Source organism: Dermacentor variabilis, chromosome 10, assembly GCF_050947875.1.
Source record: "Dermacentor variabilis isolate Ectoservices chromosome 10, ASM5094787v1, whole genome shotgun sequence".
Classification (NCBI taxonomy): Eukaryota; Metazoa; Arthropoda; class Arachnida; order Ixodida; family Ixodidae; genus Dermacentor; species Dermacentor variabilis.
The window spans coordinates 100,538,839-100,563,930 of NC_134577.1; the positions used below are offsets into that span (position 1 = coordinate 100,538,839).

General features: G+C 43.0%; 1 protein-coding gene across 2 annotated transcripts; it reads right to left on the reverse strand.

Annotated features, from left to right (window-relative positions):
- Positions 1 to 8,336: 8,336 nt before the first annotated feature.
- On the reverse strand, positions 8,337 to 23,220 carry LOC142560854 (uncharacterized). 2 transcript variants are annotated; one of them, XM_075673259.1, is made up of 10 exons: positions 22,772 to 23,220; positions 20,827 to 20,937; positions 19,645 to 19,739; positions 19,359 to 19,538; positions 16,149 to 16,242; positions 12,207 to 12,365; positions 11,835 to 12,041; positions 11,638 to 11,773; positions 10,690 to 10,763; positions 8,337 to 10,158 (listed from the first exon to the last, which is right to left on the reverse strand). In XM_075673259.1, the coding sequence occupies exons 1-10, from the start codon at positions 22,898 to 22,900 to the stop codon at positions 9,889 to 9,891; spliced, it is 1,455 nt and encodes a 484-aa protein (XP_075529374.1). In that variant the 5' UTR covers positions 22,901 to 23,220; the 3' UTR covers positions 8,337 to 9,888. The 2 variants fall into 2 exon arrangements, with proteins under 2 accessions (XP_075529374.1, XP_075529375.1); XM_075673260.1 differs by lacking the exon at positions 12,207 to 12,365.
- Positions 23,221 to 25,092: the final 1,872 nt, after the last annotated feature.

Below are 25,092 nucleotides of genomic sequence, written 5' to 3' on the forward strand. Positions count from 1 at the left end.
AATGCCGGAGAACAGGAACGAAGCTCGTGTGCTGGCGCTAGGAGCATGACGACGACGAAGAGGGGCTAAGAATAGAACAGCCGACTCAGAGATTGAGTGTTGTTTCTGTTCTCTTACTGATGAGAAGCACAGACATCGGAAGACCTCAATCCACTTACGCACATGGCCCTTCAAAGAGGCCGAATGCTTCAGGACTTTCGTTCACAACCAACCGCGGATGGAGTCCAAGCCTCCAAAGCGGCTCCTCGGCAAGGCTGCAACACACAAACTGGTCGGACCATGACCATGCTAACGCAACAGCTGAACAATATGGCAAGCTACTCTAGATCCGGAATTCGGGGCGCCGCAGTTGCATCGTTCTTTGAGACTGTAATCGCAGAGTTTCATGCATTTAAGGACGACGCTACCATGTGGGTCTACACCGTCGACTATGCTGCCCTGATACACTCTTGGCCAGAGTCCGTCCAGAAATCCATTGCGGAAGGGCGTCTCTGAGGAGCGGCTATACCGTGGCATCGCTTCTAAGGAAGCAAATATGCCTCATTGCCAGCTTGGAGCGTGGCCCTGATGATCGCATTTGCAGCACTTCCGAGTACTTGTGACGCTCAGTTCATAGAGACACGGCCGCGTCCACAAGCCGGAGCTGAAGTTATCGTAAGCTACATCTATGACATCCATGACAGCTACATCTACATCTAGGACAAGTTTGCAACTATCTACGCCTGTTGCAAACTGGTCCTCTTCGGCAGCCCTACCATGTCTGTTGGATGGAATACATGACTCGACCCATGTGGCCTTCCCGTCTCTGCAGACAGTCCAGGGTGACATCGTAACTTTCGAGTGACGGGCGGCGGAGTTGCAGGAAACTGCTAGTTGGCACGTGGCAACAGGCTGCCGAGAGGTGTCTGCTGCATCTCGACGCGGATGGTTTTCGTGTGGGCGCTTCGGACATTGTTGCAAGAAGTGCCCAGAAGCGCAACGTCAAACCATCCAATACCGAACGCGGCCGCTTCCAACAGTCGATGTCATCGCGGAGCTTACGGCTATTGTGGCTACCGGAGCCGACATTCTTTTAGACGCTCTTTTATTAAAGAAAGAAACTATAATTAGATTCCTTTGAACGCGAAATGTGCACATTAGGCGTATTCGTAGACTATTCGAAGGTTTTTGATAGCACAAATTATACTACGTTTGTTAAAAAGCTGAGCTACTATAGTTTCCGAGGGGTATTTTCGGGATCTGGTCAACATCGCGAAAAGCAAGTATATATAAAGCATCATGTTTAAAAATAAAACAGCTTAGGGATTATGGTCCACAAGGGAGCATTTCTGGCCACTTTTGTTCTGCCTGTATGTTAACGACGTAGTCACAATTGATAATTCCGCACGATCTATAATATATGCTGATAACACTACACTACATTTTACTGCTCGTAATGCTGTTGACGCAGTAAATGGGGCCAACCACGTATTACGAGCACTATCATCATGGAGTAGAGGCACTTTTCGTAAAGTAAACGCTGTTAAAAGAAAACTTGTGGTATTCAGACCTAAAAACCGCAATATAGATGGTTAGGTAGGGTTATATTATAAAAACGCATCTGTTGAAATAGTCCCTTGCGTTAAAATTCTTGGAGTTTTGTTTGAAGAACTTATGTCTGGAATAAGCATTCGACACTGATTATAGAAAAGATTTCATGAGTCTGTGGTATACTTACCAATTGCTAAGTTTATATGCCAAAAGATACCAAGTTTCTAATTTATAACAGCTGGCTTGTATCACGTTATAAACTATTGTCATTAGTGCGGGGCAAGGCTACCCTAGCCAGCATCAATAACCACCATACGATCCAGAAGAAAGCAATTCGTGCGTTCGTGAATTTTCCACAAAACAGTTACACTGAACCACTTTTTTACGAATTAAACTTAGCCCCTTTACCGAAGCTATACTAGTAAACACTTGTTAAACACCATCAAGTAGGTGTACCGAGGAATAACATCTTAGCATTTCTTCTTTGAAAAAAAAAAAAAGAAAAACAACCCGCTATTCGCCCGAACCACCAAAAATGGGAACTTGCGCCAACTCGAACCAACTGCGGAAAACAGATGCTGCGTTACTTATTGCCACGTCATTTCAACGGTGGCTCTTAGGCTGCGTATTTTTGGCTATTAGGCTGCGTGCATGTCATACATATATATATATATATATATATATATATATATATATATATATATATATATATATATACATATTGTAACGGATACGAAAGGCGCGGACAAGAAGACGAAGAGAACGAGGAGTTTGAGAGGCCGGGCTGCGCTATGATCACGCTACAATCATCGTTCATCTCCTGTAAATAAAACCATTTCTTCGCAACTCTTCGTAACAGTTGTGGTGGAAAGTGCGGGGTAATCGAAACGAAAGACATAGGCTGAAACACAAGTTCTTCGACGGAGCCGTCGCCTTGCTGGACTCCCACCGAATCCACCGGAGTTGAATATGTCCCACGACGCAGACGAACAACGGCCCGTTCGAACTACTGCGCCGACAAGTTCTGTTCTGCAACTGAGAGATGGGCGTCTCTTCGCCGGAAGATCGGATGAAGACGTCGAGGAAGGGCTCATCCATTATAATCGGGTGAGTGCCCGACAAGTGAAACAGCGCTTCTCAGCTTTCGAACGTCGTGTTCTTTCTAACGGATACTGCGTTCTTGGGGTTAGACAATCACGAGAAAACGTTCACAACATGAGGAACATTTGTTTCGGAAGTGAAAGAGCGATTCGGCGACTCCGCAAAGAAAAAAAAAGGCAGAACAGACGCTACTGCAACGGGCGCAAGTGCCAGGCAAAACCTGCACGACCTACATTGAGGCAGTAATGAAACTGTGTAGGATGGTGGACTCTGGAATGTTTGAGGACGACAAAGTCGGGCACATCCTAAAAGGTATTGCCGAGGATGTTTACAATTTCCTCATCACAAAAGACAACCTGGCTTCCGTCGCTGACATCATTCGGCACTGTCGCACTTTCGAGCAACTAAAGACGAGGCGCATCACGCCGAAGTTTGGCAGGCTAGCCAATGTGACGACAGTTGCAAGCGTGGACAGCAACCAGCCCCCTTGATCTTGCATCAACGATCCGACAAATTGTTCGGGAAGAGCTGAGCATGCACGCGCTATTGAAACAACCAGGCACTCATAGCTTCCGCCTACCACCAGGTTTTGAGCCACACGTGGCATCCTTCTCCCCGTATCCTGCGGCAAGGGGCACCAAGGATTATGAAGTCGAACCACGACAGCAGCCACGTCTGTACGACCGAGGCCCTACTTATGAAGCTCGGCCACAACGAGAGCAGCCGCGTTTTTACCCCGCGAGGCCCTGTGACTTCTGTCAGGCCGCGAGAAGAACAGCACCGACCCCTACTACCACGGTGTGACTTATGAACGATATAACGGATTTCAGCAAGCAGGAGAGACAATAGAATAGGAGCTTGGGCTTGTTGGTTTTTCCATCCTGCTAGTAACAGCGCAAAAATGTAGATAAGGGACGAGACAAGAAGACACCACAAGCGCTGTCCGAAAGAAACACGGCTTCTTATAACCATTGCCCACACGTGTCGCAGTCACGGGATCGCGCATCATGTGAAACATTCACTTTTTTCTTTTTTTGCATTCAAGATAGTGGTTGCACGTGCGGAAGCTCAAGTTCTTTTTTTTTGTCAGTAAAAAGGATGGCGTGCTAACGCATTGGTCACGAAGTCTCGTAATCTCGGCTGCCTCAATTATCTCCCGGACGAGCTGGTCATTGTGTTTGTTCAGCACTTTACAGCGTCTGAATTCTGAGGCGCAATCTTTTGAGGGGCAATTCCTGACATGGATGCCTAGATTCCTGTTAGCCTGCTCGACGCTAAGTTTGTGTTCCTTTAGTCTTTCATTTGTGCATCTCGAAGTTTGCCCTATATACCTTTTTCCTCATTTCAGAGGTATTGAATACACCACGGCTTCTGTGCACTCCACAAAACGATTCTAGTGATTTATCGTGCATCCTTCCTGGTTTATCGGCTCTTCAGCATTGACGCGTCGGCAGAGGCTTTTTAGTTTTTTCGGGGCAGTAAGCACTATATTAACTCCAGCTTTGCGCCCAATCTTTTTCAAGCGGTCAGATAAGTTGTGCACGTATGGCAGGGCCACGGTCCGTCGCTTTTCTTTCATTTTCCTGCTCATTTTTTCTGCAAAAATGAAAAAAAAGCTATCTATAAAGTTATGTTTTCTTGGAACGACTGTATTCCCTTTCGTGGAGTAGGCTGCGAGTGGCTTCATCGCTAGGAAAGTGTTTGTGGGGGAATTCCTTGTTCTTTCTCGTTGTTCGCGCAATGTTATTCTTGGCATCGATTTTCTTAAACAGTGCGGCGCTTCCGTGGACAGTGGTTGTGCCGAAATATCATTGAACAAGTCATTTTTATCAGCACATTCCGAACAAAACTCGGGTGGTGAGGACAGGGACGCAGACACACTCAGTGTTCTTGATGAGGTGATCGCACCATCGTGGTGACTGACGCCCGTTCGTGTTTCTACAACTACTATTGATGCTGATTGCGTTGACCTTGTAGTTAGGCCTCTCCGCATAAACTGTGCTAAAAAAGATATACTTGTGCCCTGCTCTGTCGTGTGCATGACGAAAGGAGTCGCCACATTGTGGGCGCTGAACTGTTCCGCCACGCCGGTTATCCTTCCTCGCGGTATGAAAATCGCTCTCTTCAATAAAGGCGCATGTAGCTCAGTAGCGGCACTAACTACGCACGTCTCTACAGCTTGCTCTTCTTGCGATAATCGCCATTCTGAAGAGCTAATACTTGGCATGATCAGCAAGGCTCTCGGTACATAAGAACGGCAAGCACTGCTACAAGTCCTTGTCAGTCATGAAGCTGCATTCCACTTCACAAATGGAGATGCACCCCTTCATAGATACCGGCTCAGCACACCCCCTCCGTCAGAAGCCCTACCGAGTGTTATCGTCCGAGCGCAAAGTTATTGCACAGCAAGTCAAGGAGATGATGAACATAGGTGTCGTTCAAAAGTCGTCTAGTCCATGGTCAGCCCCAGTAATCCTGGTCCAGAAAAAACAGGCTCGTGGAGATTCTGCGAGGATTACAGACATCTAAACGCAGTGACGAAGAAGGGTGTCTATCCACTACCGCGAATCGATGACGTCATTGATTGCTTACACGCTGCTTCTTACTTCTCAACACTTGATTTGATATGGTGTTATTGGCAAATACCTATGGACCCTGCCGACAAGGAAAAGGCCGCTTTCGTGACTCCAGATGGCCTGTTCGAATTTAATGTTATGCCTCTTGCCTTTGCAATGCTCCTGTCACCTTTGAAAGATTCATGGACACAGTAGTACGTGGTATAAAGTGGGAGATATGCATGTGCTACCTCGATGATGTTGTAATCTTTGGCCGCACGTTGGAAGAACATAACGAAAGCCACAGCCTCGTTCTGGCCGGCGTCGAGAAAGCCGGGCTGGTTCTAAACTTCGAAAAGTTTCGGTTCGGCGAACGTCAAGCACTGGTCCTGGGACACTTTGTCGACAAGCATGGCGTCAGACCCGATCCTCGTAAGATTGAAGCGGTGAGCTGCTTCAAGCCACTGCAGTCAGCACGAGAACTCCGCTCATTCATTGGCCTATGTTCGTAGTTTCGTCGTTTTGTTCCCCGGTTTGCCGACATCGTTTACCCGTTGACAAGTATTCTGCGACAAAATGCATCCTTCAATTGGACACCAGAGTGTGACGCATCATTCTCTCAACTGAAATTTATACTAACGTCAGCACCCCTGTTGCGTCACTTCGATCCATCTTGCCCAACTGAAGTTTACACTGATGCTAGTGGAATCGGGATAGGAGCGGTGCGTGTACTACGTCAAAGTGGCGCAGAACATGTTGTCGCATATGCCAACCGTTGCCTGAGCAAATCTGAACGCAATTATACGGTTACGGAAGAGGAATGCCTGGCAGCCGTTTCCGCCATACAAAATTTCCGGTGTTATCTTTACGGTAGACCATTCAAGATTATCCCCGATCATCATTCTTTACGCTGGCTGGTCGGTTTGCGTGATCCTTCTGGTCGCCTCGCACGGTGGGCGCTGCGGCTCCAGGAATACGACTTAGTGCTATCGTACAAGAGTGGCCGTCGTCACGCTGACGCAGACTGCCTCTCTCGGATTCCTCTTGCGACTACCGACTGCGATACTCAGAATTTTTGCGACTGTCTCGCTGCTGTTACTTCTACGTTCCCTGACGCGGCACATTTTCAGCGAGAACAACGGAATGATGTTGCCCTCGATCCGCTTTATGTTGCCGCCCGTACTTCTAAAGCCAGCGGTCACTTTACTGTCCGTGATAAATTGCTTTACAAAACTAATTACTCCGGGCATGGAGCGCTTTTTCTGTTTGTTCTCCCCGAGAATCTCCGCTCCGACGTTCTACACACTAAACAAAAATAACGCGAAACGGGAGTAAACCGCTCGTCCTGTATCGCATTCCCGTTTCTGGGTTTTTTTTACTACGTACCAGTCGAGGTAAAAATTTACTACCATGCTGACCAAGTTTTTTGTATGTAGAAACGAGAGTAATTTTTTAATCTGTGTGAAGGTTTTTGGGGACGATAGCGGGAGTATATTTTTACTTCCATCACAAAGTTCTAGCGGCTACTTCTGAGAGTAATTTTTCAAGTCCATTCGAGAGTTTCTTGGCTCTGATGCGAGAGTATTTTTTTACCTCTTTCATTAACTTTTCTCAGCGTTATCTGAGAGTTAATTTTTCAAGCCCATTCTGGAGTTTGTTGGAGGTGATGTGAGATTACTTTTTTACATCATTTATCCGGTTTTCTAGGCTATTCCTGAGAGTTATTTTTAGGCCTATTCTCGAGTTTTTTGGTACTGATGTGGGGGTATTTTTTTACCTCGTTATCAAGGTTTCTTAGCTCTACCTGAGTAATTTTTAAAGCCCATTCTGTAGTTTGTTGGAGCTGATCTCGGAGTATTTTTTTACCTCGTTCATCAGGTTTTCTCGGTTCTTTCCGAGAGTAATTTTTCAAGCCCATCCTGGTGTTTCTTGGGGCTGATGTGGAAGTATTTCGAAGACAATTGATAGATCACAAGGATGATTTCAAGGATTCCAAGCATGAATGATTGTTTATTAGTTCTGACATGTTTCTCATAAAAAAGTCAGGCATGAGTTAATTATCACAAAACTATGGCCTTAAAAATGCTGTGATAAGCATAATAAATATTTGTACTAATACACAGACTGGGGCTGGTAACTGCCCATTAGATCTCTCATAGCAAAATAAAATATATCACAACACATTCAATGTGCAATCCCACTAAACTACAGTGAAAACAAACACAATATAAAATCTAACTGATAAATATACAGTCAGTACTAGAGATGTTCACATTAAACCCACTGAATATGCAGATTATTCCTTCAAACAGGCAGTTGTCCAGAACATGGGTGTGCAGTGCATTCAATGGATGATTATGAACTATGCAACATAAAAATATTGCACTTAAGGCCAAATGACATCTGCTAATGGCCACTACTGCCCCAGACGAAATGAAACAACCATGTGGTAAATACAGCAAGCATTCGTACTATCACATTGGTGCCGGCAACTGCCCACCATATCTCACTGCAAAAGGAAAACTATCAACGCACTCACGATGTAGTGAACACAGTGACACACAATACAAAATCTAACTCATAAATACACAGGCAGTACTAGAGATGTTCACATTACACCCACTGAATATGCAGATCATTCCTTCAAACAGGCAGTTGTCCAGAACATGGGTGTGCAGTGGATTCAATGGATAATTATGAACAAAACTATGCAACATAAAAATATTGCACTTAAGGCCAAATGACATCTGCTAATGGCCACTACTGCCCCAGACGAAATGAAACAACCATGTGGTAAATACAGCAAGCATTCGTACTATCACAGTGCAACACATTCAAGAAGTAGTGAAGCTAAGTCAGTAGTAGAGATGTTCACATTAGACCCACTGAATATGCAGATTTCTTCAAACAGGCAGTTGTCCAGAACATGGGTGTGCAGTGCATTCAATGGATTATGAACAATACTATGCAACATAAAAATATTGCACTTAAGGGCAAATAGCATCTACTGCTAATGACCATTATTGCCCCAGCGAAATGAAACAATCGTGATAAATACAGCAAGCATTCATACTATCACATCAGTGCAGGCAACTGCCCACCATATCTTTCATTGCAAAAGAAAAACTATCACAAGGAATTCAAGATGTAGTGAAACTAAAGTACAGTGAAAATAAACAAGTGACACAATATACAAAATCTAACTTAAGTATTGCAACAAGCAAATGAGAGAACACTAGAGATTATCATTAGATCCATTGACCATACTGACCTTCAAACAGCTAGTTGCCCAAGACATGGGTGCACAGTGCAGTGAATGGATAGTTGGGAAGAAAATTGCAACAACCATGAGCAACATGTTCTATCAACTTTCAAAATGACCTCACTCAGATGAGGAAAGTGGTTATTGCTAATATACACATGACAAAATATATATGTGAAAACAGCCATTAACCGATACCACTCCCCCTTGTGCTGAAAGAAAACATATGCAGCCTTTTTTCCACAGAAGAGGAACATGTTGCACAACTGTATTGCGGTACTCATGCGTATAAGCCAGATTTCAATTTCGTTGCCTAAAGATTTAGTGCATCTTAGATAGTCTAAAAGGTAATTGAGTCTGCTGCCCTAGTCTGTTTCTAGGCATGCGGTTGCGATGGATGCCATATGCTTGTGTCACAAGTTGAACATAGTGCTACCTAGGTGCGACTACAAGGATGTATATTTGTAGCTGCCCTCAATCCCCTTCATGTTGCCAGTCAGAATCTATGGTGTCTCTTTGTATTGTTCACCTAGCACTGTTTACACACAGAAGGCATGTCTGAATACCAAACTACCTTATTCTCCACAGTTACATTAATGTGAATGCATTGTGACAAAGTGTAATGTGAGAAGTCCATGATAAAGAAAAAGATAAATGAAAATAGCTAATTCAACTCCCCCCTGAATTACCCATTTCTGGGCCATTAAGTTTTGCATAATACACTTGTGCTAACACAGAGCCACGTTGGCCTAACCTTAGTGGCACAGGACATCCTTCAAATTATCAGTTGTTACAGAACCACTGAGCATGCTGCTGGTGCTCTTGCCTCTGCTGAGAATACCAGTGACATACTAACACACATTTTGTTGCTAAAGGTCCACTACAGAGACATTAAAGAGAAACAGTAAATCATTTTAGACTGATAAAACAATCTTTCAGAACTTTGTATTCATGAACATTGTGGCAATAAGCGGATCAATAGGAGAGAATGAAGATTTAACTTTCATTTTTCGAAATTTTATGTAGTGCCCACACATCAGTGTGGAGTCATACTTCAACTAAGTTTATTCTTTGACTCCTTTAGAACAGAATTCATCAATATTGGCCAGTAGAACATTAACTAGACCCGAACAGACACCGTCAAATTCAATATCACAGCAAGCTGGTTCAGGAATTATAAGGTGGTGGTGGTGACACCAGTTTTCGTTTTTGCAAGTTCTCTGGCTTATCAAGCCAATTCTAATGGTAAGAGTTGCATTTTCGGTGTTGAAGAATGATTTAATAACGCTCAAATAAATTTTCTCTTTCATGCTCCTTTAAAGCAAGCACTGTGCTATATGGCTTGGGCAACCTGCTGGCCACAGAACCCACAAGTGCTTTTGTTAGGCAAAATAATTTTCAGATACTTTTCTGAGGATATGCATCTGAAAATTTTTTTGCCTAGCAAAAGTTCTTGTAAAAGTTTACCAACTCTAATGCTTTCACCCGTGGCTTTGTGTAGCCCAAATCGAGAAAGCAGTGTTCAATGAATGTTAAAATCCTGTGGGCTTTTTTTGGGTATATTACGTGGAATACCCAGAACGAAGCGAAAAGGCAGGCCAGGCCTGCCAGCAGTGACGACGTCACAAACAATCGCTGCGCATCGATGTGTAGCGCGAGGGAGCCATCAGATGCCCTCTGGAGGCATGGAGTCAGTGGGACCGCAGCTGTCTGTGGAACAACAGAAATTAAAAAAAAAAACATTATTACCTGAACCTAAGGTCACTCCATAAAAAGCCCCTAATTTTGGTCACAAAAAGCAAATGCCTTGTTTTATTCATTCATCAAGTGTGTGTTATATTTAAGTTTTCCTAAAAGGGGGCATGTTAAGATATGGAAATAAATTTGTCTTACTGGAAGTCACAGCATATGTGCGCAAAGCACACAATTCAGAAATACACTAACCAAGACCTTAAATAAAAGCCAACTAATACACTGGGACTGCACAAAACATGGTCATTAAATTTTCGCTAAGCATTAGTTTTCAGCAACAGATGTCAGATGAAATCAGTGTGTTTAGGTTCCCTTGAGCAAAAGGGTCAGCAGCTCCCATTTAGCGAGGGAAGAGCAGACCCGCAGTGCCCCAGAAAGTTATGATAGGCAGAAACAGGCCCCACATGCAGTCCAAAAGGAGATTAACACAACTGTGCTCCAGTCCAGCTATTGTATATGTTAATAGCTCCTCTGTCTTGAAGCACTTACCTCTGTTAAGATAGCATCAAGTGATTCATTGCAGCGGCCTGCAATGAAGTTGAGGACGCCAAGCACACCATCCTCTGCAAACAGTGAGGGATACACTTCAGTACTACTTCACTAGCAAGACTGACTTATGAACTATACATACATTTTATGTAAAGAAAGAAATTAGCTAGAGCCACGCATGTATCAAGGCATAGTTACTTCATGCATAAGGCTATAAAGGGACAGGGCACACATCTTACCATTTCTGTAGCGCTGCTACATGCTGGGCTTGTTGGCATGCAAAGTTCTATATTCTTGCGCAAGCACACAGGGACAAAAGGTAGATGCAAGCACTACATCTAAGTCTTCATTTTGTCTCGGTCTGCTTACGCAAGAATGTTATCCAGGTTGTAGTTTGCGCTATAAACTTTTAACGTAACAGTTGTTTGCAATGCTGTTACATTATTGCAAAGCTGTTTCATATTCATTGGAAAGTGTGCTCATGCGGTGTGGTCAACATTCCTGGCCATCTCAAGCACACCTTAGACAGCATATTACAAAGAAAACAGCTCATTCTTAGTGTTCAAGAATCCCATCCGGATGTTAGTAACCTCGTGCAGATTTCGTTTTGAATAAGAAAATTCAGTGTGGTGCCAGAACTACATCTTTAGAAGACAGTTACCAATCAGAATCATCATATGAAGTCGCATTAAGCAGGCTCCTACAAACTCGGCATGCTCTCTCAGTGGTTAATCCTCTACAGCTTGAAAAAACCTGTTGTAGCTTGCATGTGAAATAGTAAAGAAGTTACTTGCTCTGGGTACATTTAGCTCAAGTGAATAAAAGTAATTATGTGAAAGATTTTTGTATAAAGTAACTCATGTATATACAGAAATTGTTGATCCCTGAAAGGAGTAGCAGTTTTGTCAACACTGAAAATTTATAAAAAATAGCAACACATAATATTACCAGAAGCCATGGCAGAGAATCGCACAACCTCGTCCTGCTCCGCGTGGTCCAGAATGATGCTGCACAGACGGCTGCAGCCATGCTCAATACTGTCGAGTATTGTTCTTTTGAACAATATATTGAACTCCATCAGCAGCTGAAAACAGAGACCATTATGATTAGCATGAATGGCACGAAAATGTTGAACATAAGCATACCGAGTGTTCTGTTGCTAGGAAAGGATACTGCAGGAGCGCCTCCGACAACGTGATTCGCCGAAGACACTCATGCCGTTCCTTGGCTGTTGCGAGCAGACGTGGCCGCAAATCTTCTGGATCAGCAGTTGCAAAATTCTCCTGTAGCCACTCATTATGCTTCTGCCGTGACTCCAGGGTCTCCCCATAAATGATGAGGTCATTGTTGTCCTGCAATATGTAAAACCAGCACCTCAGTGACGAAACTTTGATAGTTAAAAGAAAAATATAAGTGAAACAAAAAACAGCGAAAAGATGTGCACCACTGACAACACTTTAACTGCATTTTTCAGAGGGGCATGCAAAACAAAACAAAAATAATTAACAAACACTAACAGAGAGGCGGCATAGCTTCTTGTTCGCCACCTCCACCACTGGCTCCCTGGGACTCTTGCGGTAGCTCTGGGCTCGAACTGCTTGCATTTCCGTGGACTTATTCACCGCCTTCTTTCTGTTATTCTTAAACTTATTCTTGAGGGCAACTTTCCATGATTCCTGTAGATTATTTGAACAGAGATGCATAAAAGACATAACTTTCGTTACTTTAGTGCATAAAAGCACACATGAATTCCAGTTGGCTAAAGAAATGTGTATGCATACCTAGAACAAAAGCCCGTTACCTGTTACTGTGCATCACAAACAAATTTTTTAAAGGTACTTGTTCTATTGATACCATTTCGGTCTGTTCGATCTTGGTTGTTTTACTTGTGTAAGTGTGATTGCCATCTTTACAGACTTGCGCTGCCCTTAGCAGATTACAATGCAGTCAGACCGACTGTCCAGTTGTGCGCAGCATTAATGACTCTGCTAACAAAATTGTCTCATATGACACACCTCTCGTTGCCCAACGGATACCTTCACACATAAAGATCGCCAGAAATAACGAGGCTGTTCGGCTGGCTTCACTTGCACTCATAACAGCTGTGCCTGCCCTGAAATATTGTGCAAGCTTGATGAAGCTCGTCTGGTGATTTGTCAACACCTACTCAAGCAGCATCTAGACCAGCGTGTCGCAAATGGAAGTTCCCACCCCGTGTTCGCGATCAAGGCTTACCTTGTCGCTCTAGAGCACTACTACTCAAGCCAAGGGTTGGCTGTGTGAACGTGTGCAAACGTTTACAATGACAAGGACATGTGGCCGGTCCATAGATAGTAGTGTCCTGCTTCCATTGCACAGCGCACGTCGCTTGTGAGAGACTGTCACCCTCTTGGCCTGCAGTGTACGACACTCAACGAATATTTGTACCCCAGTGGTTGTGCGTTTCAATGCAATCAGGTGCATCACACTCTTACTTTTCTAAAAGAATGTAGCTTAGGTTCACATTTGTAGCCTATTTCCATTTTCGGGTGACAGGAACTCGGACACAATTTTTTCTATTTCGACAATATTTAGTGGCGCAACCTGCAGTGACCGGCCCTACTGTGTGTGACCTGTATTGTGTGCGTTCTACCTAATTCTTTGAGATATGTAATCTTTCTCTTTCTTTTCTCTTCCAACTCCTTCTTCCTATCTTCTATTTCTGTCTCCTGCTTTTTGAAGAGTAGGCAGGCGTTGTGCCCCTTCAACTGGCAGTTGCCAGCCTGCTCTTCACATCCCTTTCCTGTCTAGTATATGTACAGGGTGTTTCCGCAAGCACTTTTAAAAAATTTTAAAGGTTGCCTGTGGCAGATAGCACAATTCTGGTTCATCAGCTGGTCTATTCAAAGAGGCAGACATTACTTGCACAAAAAATCGAAATGCATAATCTACTTAAAAGGACGTCTTGTTGGGCGAGTTGGTCACAATTCATCTGGAGTACTAGGCGCGAACACACACAAGACACAAGGGAGGAGACGGGACAGAGTGCCACTTACAACTGCTTTATTTGGAGGCACACCACACACTTATATGGCCGTCTTAGACGCAAGGAACGCAATCAGATCAAGATTGATATGGAAGCGAACTGGTTAAATATTTCTTCTCAGCCATATATAAAGATGTTGATGGATCGCTGATGCACATACTTCCTTTCTTTTCGCTAAAGAAATGGCTTGCAATTCACCGTTGAAGTGCCTGAGGGTAACTGCCTACAGTTTCCAGATATAAACGTTGAGTTTTGTACGGATCATATTTGTTGCGCATATGCACCTCGTGCAAAAAAAGGGCTCCTGCCATGCAACTCCGCCCATTTGAAGTTAATAAAAAGGGGGATTGCTTCACTTTGCCTGAAATCCGCCCTCAGAAAATCATGCCCTCACAGGATGCAGTTTAGCTGGCAGAACCAATTGGCCAGGCTGTCTCCAGCTGGATTCCCTGATTCGATTGTGATTGCAGTCGCTTAAAGCCTAGTACAAAATATGAGTGCGGCTGTGAGAGCTGTGGAAGATCCCCCTCGAGATGAGGTGGTGACGCCTGTGGTGGTGCCCTATGTACACAAGATGGCCCACAATTTAAAGAAGGTTCCTAGCAGACATGGGGTACTGCTTGTGTTTTCAGCCCCCAAAAAGCAAGGAAGGCTTTGTTCTTGTATCGAAAGAATATATATGTGAAGATAAAAATGGATGCGGCACCAAGCATGGGCGACCGTTTATGAAGTGCGCCGAAGGTGTGTACAAAATCTCCCTCTTATGCGGCCGCTCCTACATAGGGCAAACTGGGCCCTGCATTAACGACCGAATTAGGGAACGTGAAAGAAATGTAGAGCAAGATAAAGAAGGGCCAAACATATCCAAGCACATTAAGTTCTGCCCGTCACGCTCTTGTGAGCCATGTTTTGCAGGGGCGCGTATTCTTGCAAAGAGTAAAGATAAAAAAGCTCAGGAAGTAATTGAAGCTTTCTTTATCGGAAAGAAAGGAAGCATGCGTGTCAGCGACCCATCAATATCTTTATATATGGCTGAGAAGAAATATTTAACCAGTTCGCTTCCATATCAATCTTGATCTGATTGTGTTCTATGCGTCTGAGACGGCTATATAAGTGTGTGGTGTGCCTCCGAATAAAGCAGTTGTAAGTGGCGCTCGGTCCCCTCTCCTCCCTTGTCTTTGTGTGTGTGTGTGCCTAGTGCCCAAGATACATAATTGACTAGTTAACATACACTCACTAATTACATTTTTGAACTGATTACCTTGTGGCCTGTATTGCAATTTACAAATTTAGCAGTGGAGTTCGCAAGGCGGATCTATTTGGAATGAATTCACAGTATGACACCAGTTTCAAGATATTAATTCCCAAACGTTGCGGAGAAATGCATTGGAATTCCAGTTACTCTCCTCACGAAACATCGTTATATGCATTAAAGCACGAAAGTAACTTGAATGCCAATGCATTTCTCCGCAAAGTTCGGAAATCAATATCTAAAAAGTGGTGTCATCCTGAGAATTCTTTCCAAGCAAATCCGCCTTGCGAATTCCACGGTTAGAATTTGTAAACAGCAATATGGCCAAGAGGTAATTAGTTAAAAGTTAGTTAAATAATTGTTTAATTAGTATATTATGCATATTAATTTTTTGTGCAAGTAATACCCTCCTCTTTAAACAGACCGGCTCATGAACTACAATTGTACTAATTGCCACAGGCAACCATTAAAATTTTTTTAGTGTTCGCTAAAACATCCGGTATGTTTTCAAAACAAATAATGTTACTGCGCATGAAAAAACTAACATTTTAAGTACTAGTTCTGTTATGCAAAAAAAGTGAGGCGTGCAGACAGGACACAAGAGAAGTGGACAACACGCCTCACTTTTTTTGCATAATGAATCCTTACCAACTAGCTCAGCTTTCTGTCGTTCTATACTAGTTCTGTTTCTACCATTTCATTCTGTTGGATCTTCCTTCTTTTACTTGTGTAAGTGCACACAGGATACATAACACTGAGAACTCCATGAAGCTTTTAGTGATGTATGGTATCAGCACACCACCAGATATTTGAACTTTGTAGCATGAGTTTCCCAGATTTGGACATATTCTATCCATTTCCTGGATATAATCTGAGCCTGTTGCATATTACATAAAAAGACTCAGCTATCTGAGGTGCCTGAGTGAAGTTACACAATATTCAAGGTTTCTGAATTCGGCTTCCTAGTTTCATAAACACTGAATCATTAATGCCCATCCTCATCTCATCATTGCATTTAATAAACTGAGCATCTTCCTTCTTGTTGTCCTTGCATGATTATAAGACCCTGCAATGAACTCTGCCACACCACATCAATCCAGCTGTCAGAACCACTGCATAAGACCTCAATGTGGCACCTATGTACTAAAATTGGAAGGGAATGATGGGAAAAGTTTTACTCACCATGCCACTGCCTTTCTTCACATTGTCACGCAAGTGCGGATATTTTTGAATCAGTTGCTCCACAGCAGTGCAGTAAAGCTCCTTGGAAGGATACCTATTCAGAGGAGATGTATCAATATGTTTGTATTATCAGTACAGCATGAAAACATCTCAGGAAAGCACTAAAGTTGTAAAGAATCTTCAAAAAGCCAATTAATGCAATCATTATTTCTTAGGTATATTGTAAATGGTTGAAAGAAATGATAATTGGTTATCAGCCCCTGACTCAACATAGACCAACCTGCAAACCACACTATGTCCAAGCCAAAAAGAAAGATTCATGTCAGACAAAAAGTTACATTTTAAAGGAACTCAGGAAATACACTACGCAACTTCAGTTTCCTACATCCATGAATGCAAGCATCTAAACATACACACATGCACACATACATAGGCAATGCAGTAAGCTGTTTATAAAAGTGCAGGATGCAAGTGGCACTACACCTCTGTTAAGGGCATGCAACGTATCCCCTTCAGTCACTGTACACATTTGTAGACACGACTTATTTTTGCCATACCTGTGCAGTTGTGGCAAGGAATAGATAATAAAAGTTACACTTAAGGTAAATTGAACATTCTTCTTACCTCAAGTACCTCCGTTGTACTGAGGAAAATCTATCGCTACTGAAGATCGCTTTCGAGAAGGCACTACAGTGTTTGACGGGTGGTGTAACAGGGGACGTTTATGTAGCAATTGCGGAATTTTTTTTTCTTTCTAGTATGCTTGCAACCAATAATTAACTTGCACAAGTAATCCATGCTAGTCTAATTCGTGACTGAAGGGGCTATCTGGCTTGTTGTTCAATTACTACTCTTTGGCATTACATTATAACCTTTTAAGGTAGTGAGACTATTCTGCCTGCAAGTCACCTTGCAGAAGCAGAAATTATGAGTGAAATTGCATTGTGGTGTAAGAATATGTGGAACTGAGAAGGTGCCGCCCTCCAGCTTATTTTATTCACAACAATATAGCCACATTATTATGCAACTGCCTGCAGTAGCGCTAACACATACCTACAAAAGCTATGGCCACATAGCAGCACTTGGACTAGGCAATGCACACAACAGCCACCCAAATATACATCTAGAAACAAAATTTATTCATTAGCAAGCACCAAAGAAGCTATGCTGGCACATTTGTAATGACTACGCTGGATGTCTTTCACGTTTTCTTAACGCAGTGAAAGGCACCAGTAGTCACATCAGTGGCACTTTATCATGTTCCTTGTGTGGGTTTTTTGGGAAGTTATTTTGCTTTTCAGTTATGAACCAACTAGCCTGAGAATAAGTGCTGTTTATCTGGGCTCAGCACTTCTTTCTTGCTATTGGAATGCTACTGCAGGCAGTATACACGGTGTTTCTGTGAACACTTACAAACATATTTAATGGTTGCCTGTGGCAGATAGCACAATTCTAGTTTATGAGCTGGTCTGCTGGAAGAGGCGGGCATGCAAAAAATATTGATATGCCTAATCGACTAAGTAACGGAAGTGCACTAATTAAGTTTTTTTAACTAGTTACCTCACGGGCCATATTGCAATTTACAAATTGTAGCCATGGAGTTCGCAAGGCGGATTCACTTGGAACGAATTCTCAGGATGACACCAGTTTCGATATATTGATTCCCAAAATTTGTGGAGAAATGCATTGGCGTTCCAAGTACTTTTGTGCTTGAATACATAAAACAATGATTTTTAGGAAAGTAGTTAGTGAATGTTGTTAATTAGTCAATTATGCATTCAATTTTTTTTTGCAAATATCCACCTCTGAGTAGACCAGCTCATGCACTAGAATTGCGATATGTGCCCCAGGCAACCTTTAAAATTTTTATTAAGTGTTCACTGGAACACCCAGTATTAAAAACAGTTGTACCCTCCTGAATAGTTGGCCTGTTGCATTCTGTGTGCTTCTGCTCACCCTTCAGGTTACATAAACTTGGAATCGATTTTCTGATAGTCTGGTACACAACAAAATTGTGAGCATAGCACTGTGTTCAACAGCCTCTCAGTCACTAGTGCTGTGGACTGCCGTGTGTTCATTGCAATGTTAAAGAATATTTTCACTGTAGTTGCCTAGAGCTTGTTCGGCTACGCGATTGCTGCACTTTGCAATAGGCCTTGAGACGGCTGGTATTGCAATATGAGTTGGGCACTCAGATTTAGATCTCTTACCAGTTCAACTGGCTTTTTAGCCAATTCCCTGCACTAAGTAAGCAGTTTCACCTGGTTCACTAGTTGTTGCAGCTGGGAACACGCTAATAAATCACTGCATCTAGTAACAACCAGTTGAATATTTTTTACTATTGCACAGCATATACAAAGTTTATTACTTTTTATGACCATGAAAAAGAAAGCATATATTCTTCGTTTACCACATATCTTAAAACTAAAGAAAGGCAAGAAGAACCTGGAGGAAGCTGTGGGAAGTGTTAGTACAACCAAAACCACTAGAAGCTTGCGGAGAAATGTGTGAAAACTATCCCGAGTTTAAATAATGTGCAAGCTATGGCTGTCAGAACTTTCCCTAATAGGGAGTATACGTGTCTGCAATATCACACAATACTAAGATCAACAGCTGTTCCAGTTTATAAACATAAGTTCTCATATCTCAATTCAACACTAAAACACTGCACGAGAAATTAAGTTTTTTGCTGTAATATACCGCTTGTGCAAAAGCAAAAGAAAAAGTTGAAACGGGAAAGAAAGAAAAATACACGTGAGGCATTAGTACTGTGATTCAAACTGCCTGCCTTGACACCGAAGGCGAGTGCCCTAACGACAGTGTTACGATGAGAGCCTGGTTTCTCTTGTCTCATGAAAAAAAGAAGGCAGCAGTACCATGACAGCAGCCTTAGCAGCACTGTGAGAGGCTTACCACAAAAGGTTTGAAAAAGGTTAGTGAAATTATTTTTTTATTTAGTGGTACAACTGGTTTATTGCCAAATTCAGTCACTCCAGACGGATACCAGTAAGACCTATAAAGAAATTATTTGGCACCAGGTGCTTCGAACTAAGAATCCTACAATAAAAAAAACTCCACCAGTCATCAACAATAGGTACCAGTGCGATTGCTATCACTGCGGTCCTTAACAGGTGGGGCTGGAGGCCAAATTCTATGCATGTCGACATAACATGGGACCAGACATTAGGTTAATGCAAAAGCACTGCTTACCATACTATCTCGAAACACGCTTGAAAAAGGCGGTTAATGATTGCCCGCCTCACCGGTCCCCCCACGGGCTCTTTCCGCTGTAGGACCTCTTCGTATGGGCCGAATGATGGCAATTTAAAGTCCAAATAGTCAAACTGCTTTTGAAGTGGCACATGCACCTCCACGATGGAGGAGCCATCACTGAAAAGGATTGTTATTGTTAAGTTCACAAAATAGTAACTGCTTTTAGCTCCAGTGAATGACAAAGGGCCTTTCTGTGCCTTTTCTATGAAGTACCAGCTTTTACCTGAGACCAAGAAGCTCATTAGTGGGGCCAGCACTGTCGGACGCATTTGAGAAGCTGGTGTCCAGACTCGTGCACTGCACGGCAATCATGCTTTCCTGCAGCAACAGTTTCAGATTTGTACATTAACAGAAGTCCTCAATGAAAGAATCAATGTCACTTAACTAAGCTGTGCTTTAAATGAATAAGTTCAAGCATATTGCAACAAGGCCATTTGTAGTGCTGGCAATAATAATTACAGCCCTTCGAAATTATAGTTAAACGTGAGCAGTAGCAGCAAGGTATTTGAAATTGCTTGAAAACCTGACTTGGCTTAAAAGAATATTTTCCCTTTTAAATGTAAGATGCACCAGCTAATTCCAGCACAATAGCAAACACTACTAATACCAAACAGCATGACAAGCTAGCAAGCCTGCAGAGTCAGCCAAATCCTATGTAGCATAGGTAAGAGGAACAAACTATGGATTACTTGAACCTGATACCTAAACCTGAATCTGCAACTGCATCAGGTGCAGATTGAAAATTAACAGCTCCACATCCTGACTCCCTTGAATTTGAATGCCTCTACCAAATGTACCTTCCTTCTCTGTCTCCTCTGACAAGTCAAGGAGATGTCATGTTTCCATTACAAGTATTGCGTCCTTTATTATTTTTTCTCTTTCATTTTCGCAGTGCACCGCACTTACAATTACATTTTTCGCAGGTTCTGCATTAAATGATTTACCAAAGTCACGTGTCATGGTCGGCAACATTGCAGGCAGTGCCTCAGATTTTCATTCTCTGGCAAAAAGTGGGGCTTGAAAGGAAGGGCGCACAAGCTTTAAATTCAAATTTTAGCTGTTTTTTGCAGCATGCAGTAGTTTGATACTTCACAAACACAATAAGTGTGTGATCTACACACCAGGCTTGTGTGTTTGCATTGCCCTAACCTGATGAAGGGCCCTTTAACTTTTTTCCTTACCGGGTCATAGGAAATGGGTGAATTGGATCGACAGCTTTTCGACAAGTGCTGCCTGAACTCTTCCACAAGCAACGCCATGCACCGTATGAAATGAAGGCTGCACTTTTAACTGTCAAATTTTTCAATTTTTGCCACACTGAGGAGACAAACAATTAAACAGAAGCATGCTCTAAAGACAATTCCCTGGTGGCTGCTTGACTTCTATTTCAGAAGAATACACTCACATCTGTATGAGGCACTGTTTTTCTTGCCACCTTTATCTTTGCCTTGGTAGGAATTATGGCATCTGCCTCCAGGTCAATGAAGTCATCCAGATCGTCGTCGTGGACCTGGAGCTGAACAAGGCATTTTAATTATAAATATCAGCGTTTCTTGGGTGCACACATACTATTACAGCTCTTCTAATGCCTATCAGTGCAGCCTGCTCATAGCCCAAAGGAGCAGGAATAGAAACATATTGCACATGGCATAGACTCATGTTGTTACATTCCAACCTCTTAAGACTTTTTTCCCAAGCTGATGACGCAGTTTCCTATTGATATTTTTATCCATGTAATAGCTACACCCAAATTATCCAAGAACTACAAACAGTGTGGCTAATTACAACATGCATCTGAGTGGCACGTGCTTTATTGATCGGGAATGAATAAGGGCATGCAAATAGTGTCACATCATGTTGCATGCATTTATTTTAGTGCGGTGATGTGTCATGCACCAGAGGCCTCAGGAGAGTACCTTGGTAAAGTAGGCGGCACAGAAAATACAGAGCAATGAAGTAGCAATTATATGTGAACAGGAAGAAAGCAAACCTAGGGGCCCAATTTTTATTAGTCATATCATAAGAAGCCAACAAAGATATATATAGGAACAACTATACATAGTTGTGTTTTCAGCCATTTTGTTTTCATTAATTTATCATTTATTTGACTCAATAAGTGCAAGTAATTTCTCCTATGCTGTCTTTGTTGGCTTATGATATGACTACTAAAAATTGGGCTCCTCGGTTTCCTTTCTTCTCGCGCATATATATATATATATATATATATATATATATATATATATATATATATATATATATATATATATATATATATATATATATATAGGGGGTTTCACGTAGCTTGAGCCAAATTAGAATATGCAAATGCCACATCGCTGAGAGGTACTGAGATTATCTTTTGCATCCGCCTAATTAGATGATGCCTTAATTAACTTATCAATTATTATAATTAGATGAAAGGTTTAAACAAAAAAATTGTAGAGCAACATGAAAAACTCCCGATACAGCTTTCTGTTGCTCATAAAACTTTTTCTGAGCGTGAAAGAACCCCGCGAATGCACGCAAAATTGCCGCGCGACTGGCCGCTCGAGGCACTTTGCGTGTATTCGCGGGCATCTTTCACACTCGGAAAAGCACTTTTATGTACCGCGTATTGAGCAACAGAAAGCTGTATCGGGAGTTATTCATGCTTCTCTACAATTTTCTTACTTACACCTTTCATATGATTATGATAGGGAAGTTTATTAAGATCAATTATCTAATTAGTCGGAATGCATAAAATAGTATATCTCCAAGCGACGGCAAACAACCTTACCTTGGTTCTGTCCAGCTACGTAGCATGTGCATGGCTCAAATTAAGTGAAACACCCTGCATTGCGCTGAAGCACCTGCCAATTCTCGGTAGTATTAAATTTTTGTCACGTTCGGAAAATTAATTACTCTCACGCATGTAAATATACCACTTGTGGACAAATCTCACAACGCGAATGATGCGCATGTTCTTTGTTTCAACTAGTGGGTCAGTGCAGCGATTGTCACAAGTATCTTGTGGCGCGAAAACGCGACTAAGACAAAGAAACACACATCGAAAGAACGGGAGCTTTCGTTTTTTCAGTCCATAATAGTTGTACCAAAAGTACCCAAAGTTGCGAGTTGGCATGCATTCATGCTTGGGAAGTTACAAGCAGCGAGAAAAAGCGCGCGCACACGCATAGAGAAAGGGATAGAGAAAGGGATACAAAAAGCGCTTGTCTTGTCAGTTTCCGAGTCCCTCTGTAGCTGTCCGCGTTGCTTGTAATTTTCCAACCATGCATGACTACTTACGGAAGTGACACTATATTAACCATCCAACCCAAATGCAAAGCTGTCAAGATATTCAAGGTACTCACCAGTGTCTTCTCGTTGACGGGCACAAATGGCTCCAAAGCCGCCAGAAGTTCTGCATGGGTTCCTGTCGGCAGCACGAGCTTTTTACGCTCGCCAGTTTCCAAGATGGCTAAACACACTACCCCCGCCATCTCGAAAGGTACTACTGCCGGACGTCAAAGTTCGTAAGCTGGCGGTAATGGTGGAGCTCGGAAAGTGCGCGTACTCGTAGGAGCGCAACGGACGGCTGCGCACGTATGACCCTAGCTTAAGGAGCATATAGGAACTAACTGAGCGCCAAAACGAGCAATCGCAGGGAATTGTGGGGCGCGCCGTCAGCTGTAGTAGCTTCTGATTGGACGGACGACGCGGCGGCATCAGCGGCATGCCCGGCGCGCGTGTTTTTCTACGCGATTTCAACTGTCGGCCGTGCGAAGCTTTCCGTCCGCTTTGTCGACCAGCGATGTCGTACCATTCATGCCGCTGATTTCTGGGTTTCAATTCGCTCTGAGCGCGACGACCACGAGCCAAAAAAAAAACAAGAATACGCAGGGTGTTTCTTTTCTTTTTTTTTTTTTAAGGATACGCTGTTTTCATGAGCGAACTCTGGTTTTAGTTTCGGCAGCCTTTTTTGCTTCTGCCAGGTTTAGCTCTACGACATTTACCGCTGATTGGACGCACCGTCACATGCTGTGCCTGCGGGTCAGTAAGACGGATGAAAAAGCTATATTTATCCGATAACTTATCAAGCAAGGTTTCGACTTTTGCGCTGCTACTGCTGCCTCTTTTTCCTTGCGCGCTCGTCGGGGGGTGGCTCAGAGCGTGTGTGTATATATATATATATATATATATATATATGAAATTAAGCCGACGCGAGAAACTCGTTTGGACCTTTTCATCGCGTGGCATGTGCGCAATGCCCTCTGGAGCCCCCTGGGAAGTCTCCGAACCAACATTATATGTTATATGGTAGAATCGTAGTGGGATATGCCTATTTCGGGTTGGCCAAGAACGGACGCACACCCAGTGGCACACGCTCAGTGTTGTATAAAACTTCACATTCACAGATCGGCGTGCTTTGTAGGTGCCTGTGAGGCGACATTATATTTTCAGGTCTTATGTAGCAAGCTTTCTCTCTCTCTCTGTTTTTTTTTTTCAAACGTATAAATATATATATATATTTATTTATTTATTTATTTATTTTGTCAGGATACAAGGGCCATCTAAGCCACTTTATAATTCACTATCATACAATGGCTGTTGGGGGCGAGGACTTACGGAGTCGCTATCTGTCGGAAGCGCTCGGCTTGCTTAGTATGAGGGATAACGCGGCGCGTTCCTTATAGTTTTGGGTTCGGCGTTCAATAAAAACAGCACGCGGGAGCGATCCTGGACATTACTGTTACTCTCGAAATGAATGAAGTATTTTACTTACTGTCAAAATAATAATCTTGGACAAACAGAAAGTACAGAATGGTATACAGACACTATCTCTTTACCGAATACGTACAGTGATCGCCCAGTGCGGGTGGCCGCCGCGATGGAGTCACCCGAACCGGTTTCTTGCGTGAAAGGTCGGCAATCGCAAAGAGCGAACTATGTGAAATATCTTCTTATAGTGGGCTGTCTGTATAACCAAATGGAGCTTAACAAAATGAAGCCTCCATACAGCGATTGCACGGGTTCGCGGTGACCAACTGCGCGTCTGCATGCATGTCCGCGCACAATGTTTCACTTTCGCACCGTGCCGTGAGCTTTAGGCCGCAGCATATGAGCATTTGACAGTACACAAGCAATCATTGTTGCGTGGATACTCTCAGAGCTGTTCAAAAATAATTTCGTTATAACTAGGGACTTCGACGCTTACGACGGCGACTTGTGATGTCCCGTCTCGACGATTCAATCTTCTTTATTTTTTTTTTGTAAAGCATCGGACGTTTCAGTATAGTTATTTGTCAAGTTGCGTCGCACTGTATATTTATCGGTCCTCGCAACGAGCAATTACCCGCTGCTTCTTTTTCTTAATCCAGTACATTTCATTGTTTGGTGCTACAAGCATGAGAATATGCCGCGCCTTTTATTTTGATGTGTTTTTTACCGTTGCCTTTTCATTGCAATGAACTTGCCATTATCTAGAATCAACAAGTTCATTGGCCAAAGCTTCATGACATTAACAGGGTTGAGCGCGCGGGCGAGCGTCTCAGTGCGCGCTTTCTGCTGCTCACCGAACATCGCAACCCCGACGCTGTACCAGAAATATGACTCGCGGAAGTGCTTGCTGCACGCCCGAGTTGTAGCCGACGGCTGCTTGTCGGTTCTAAGTATCGTAAACTCCACGCAGCTT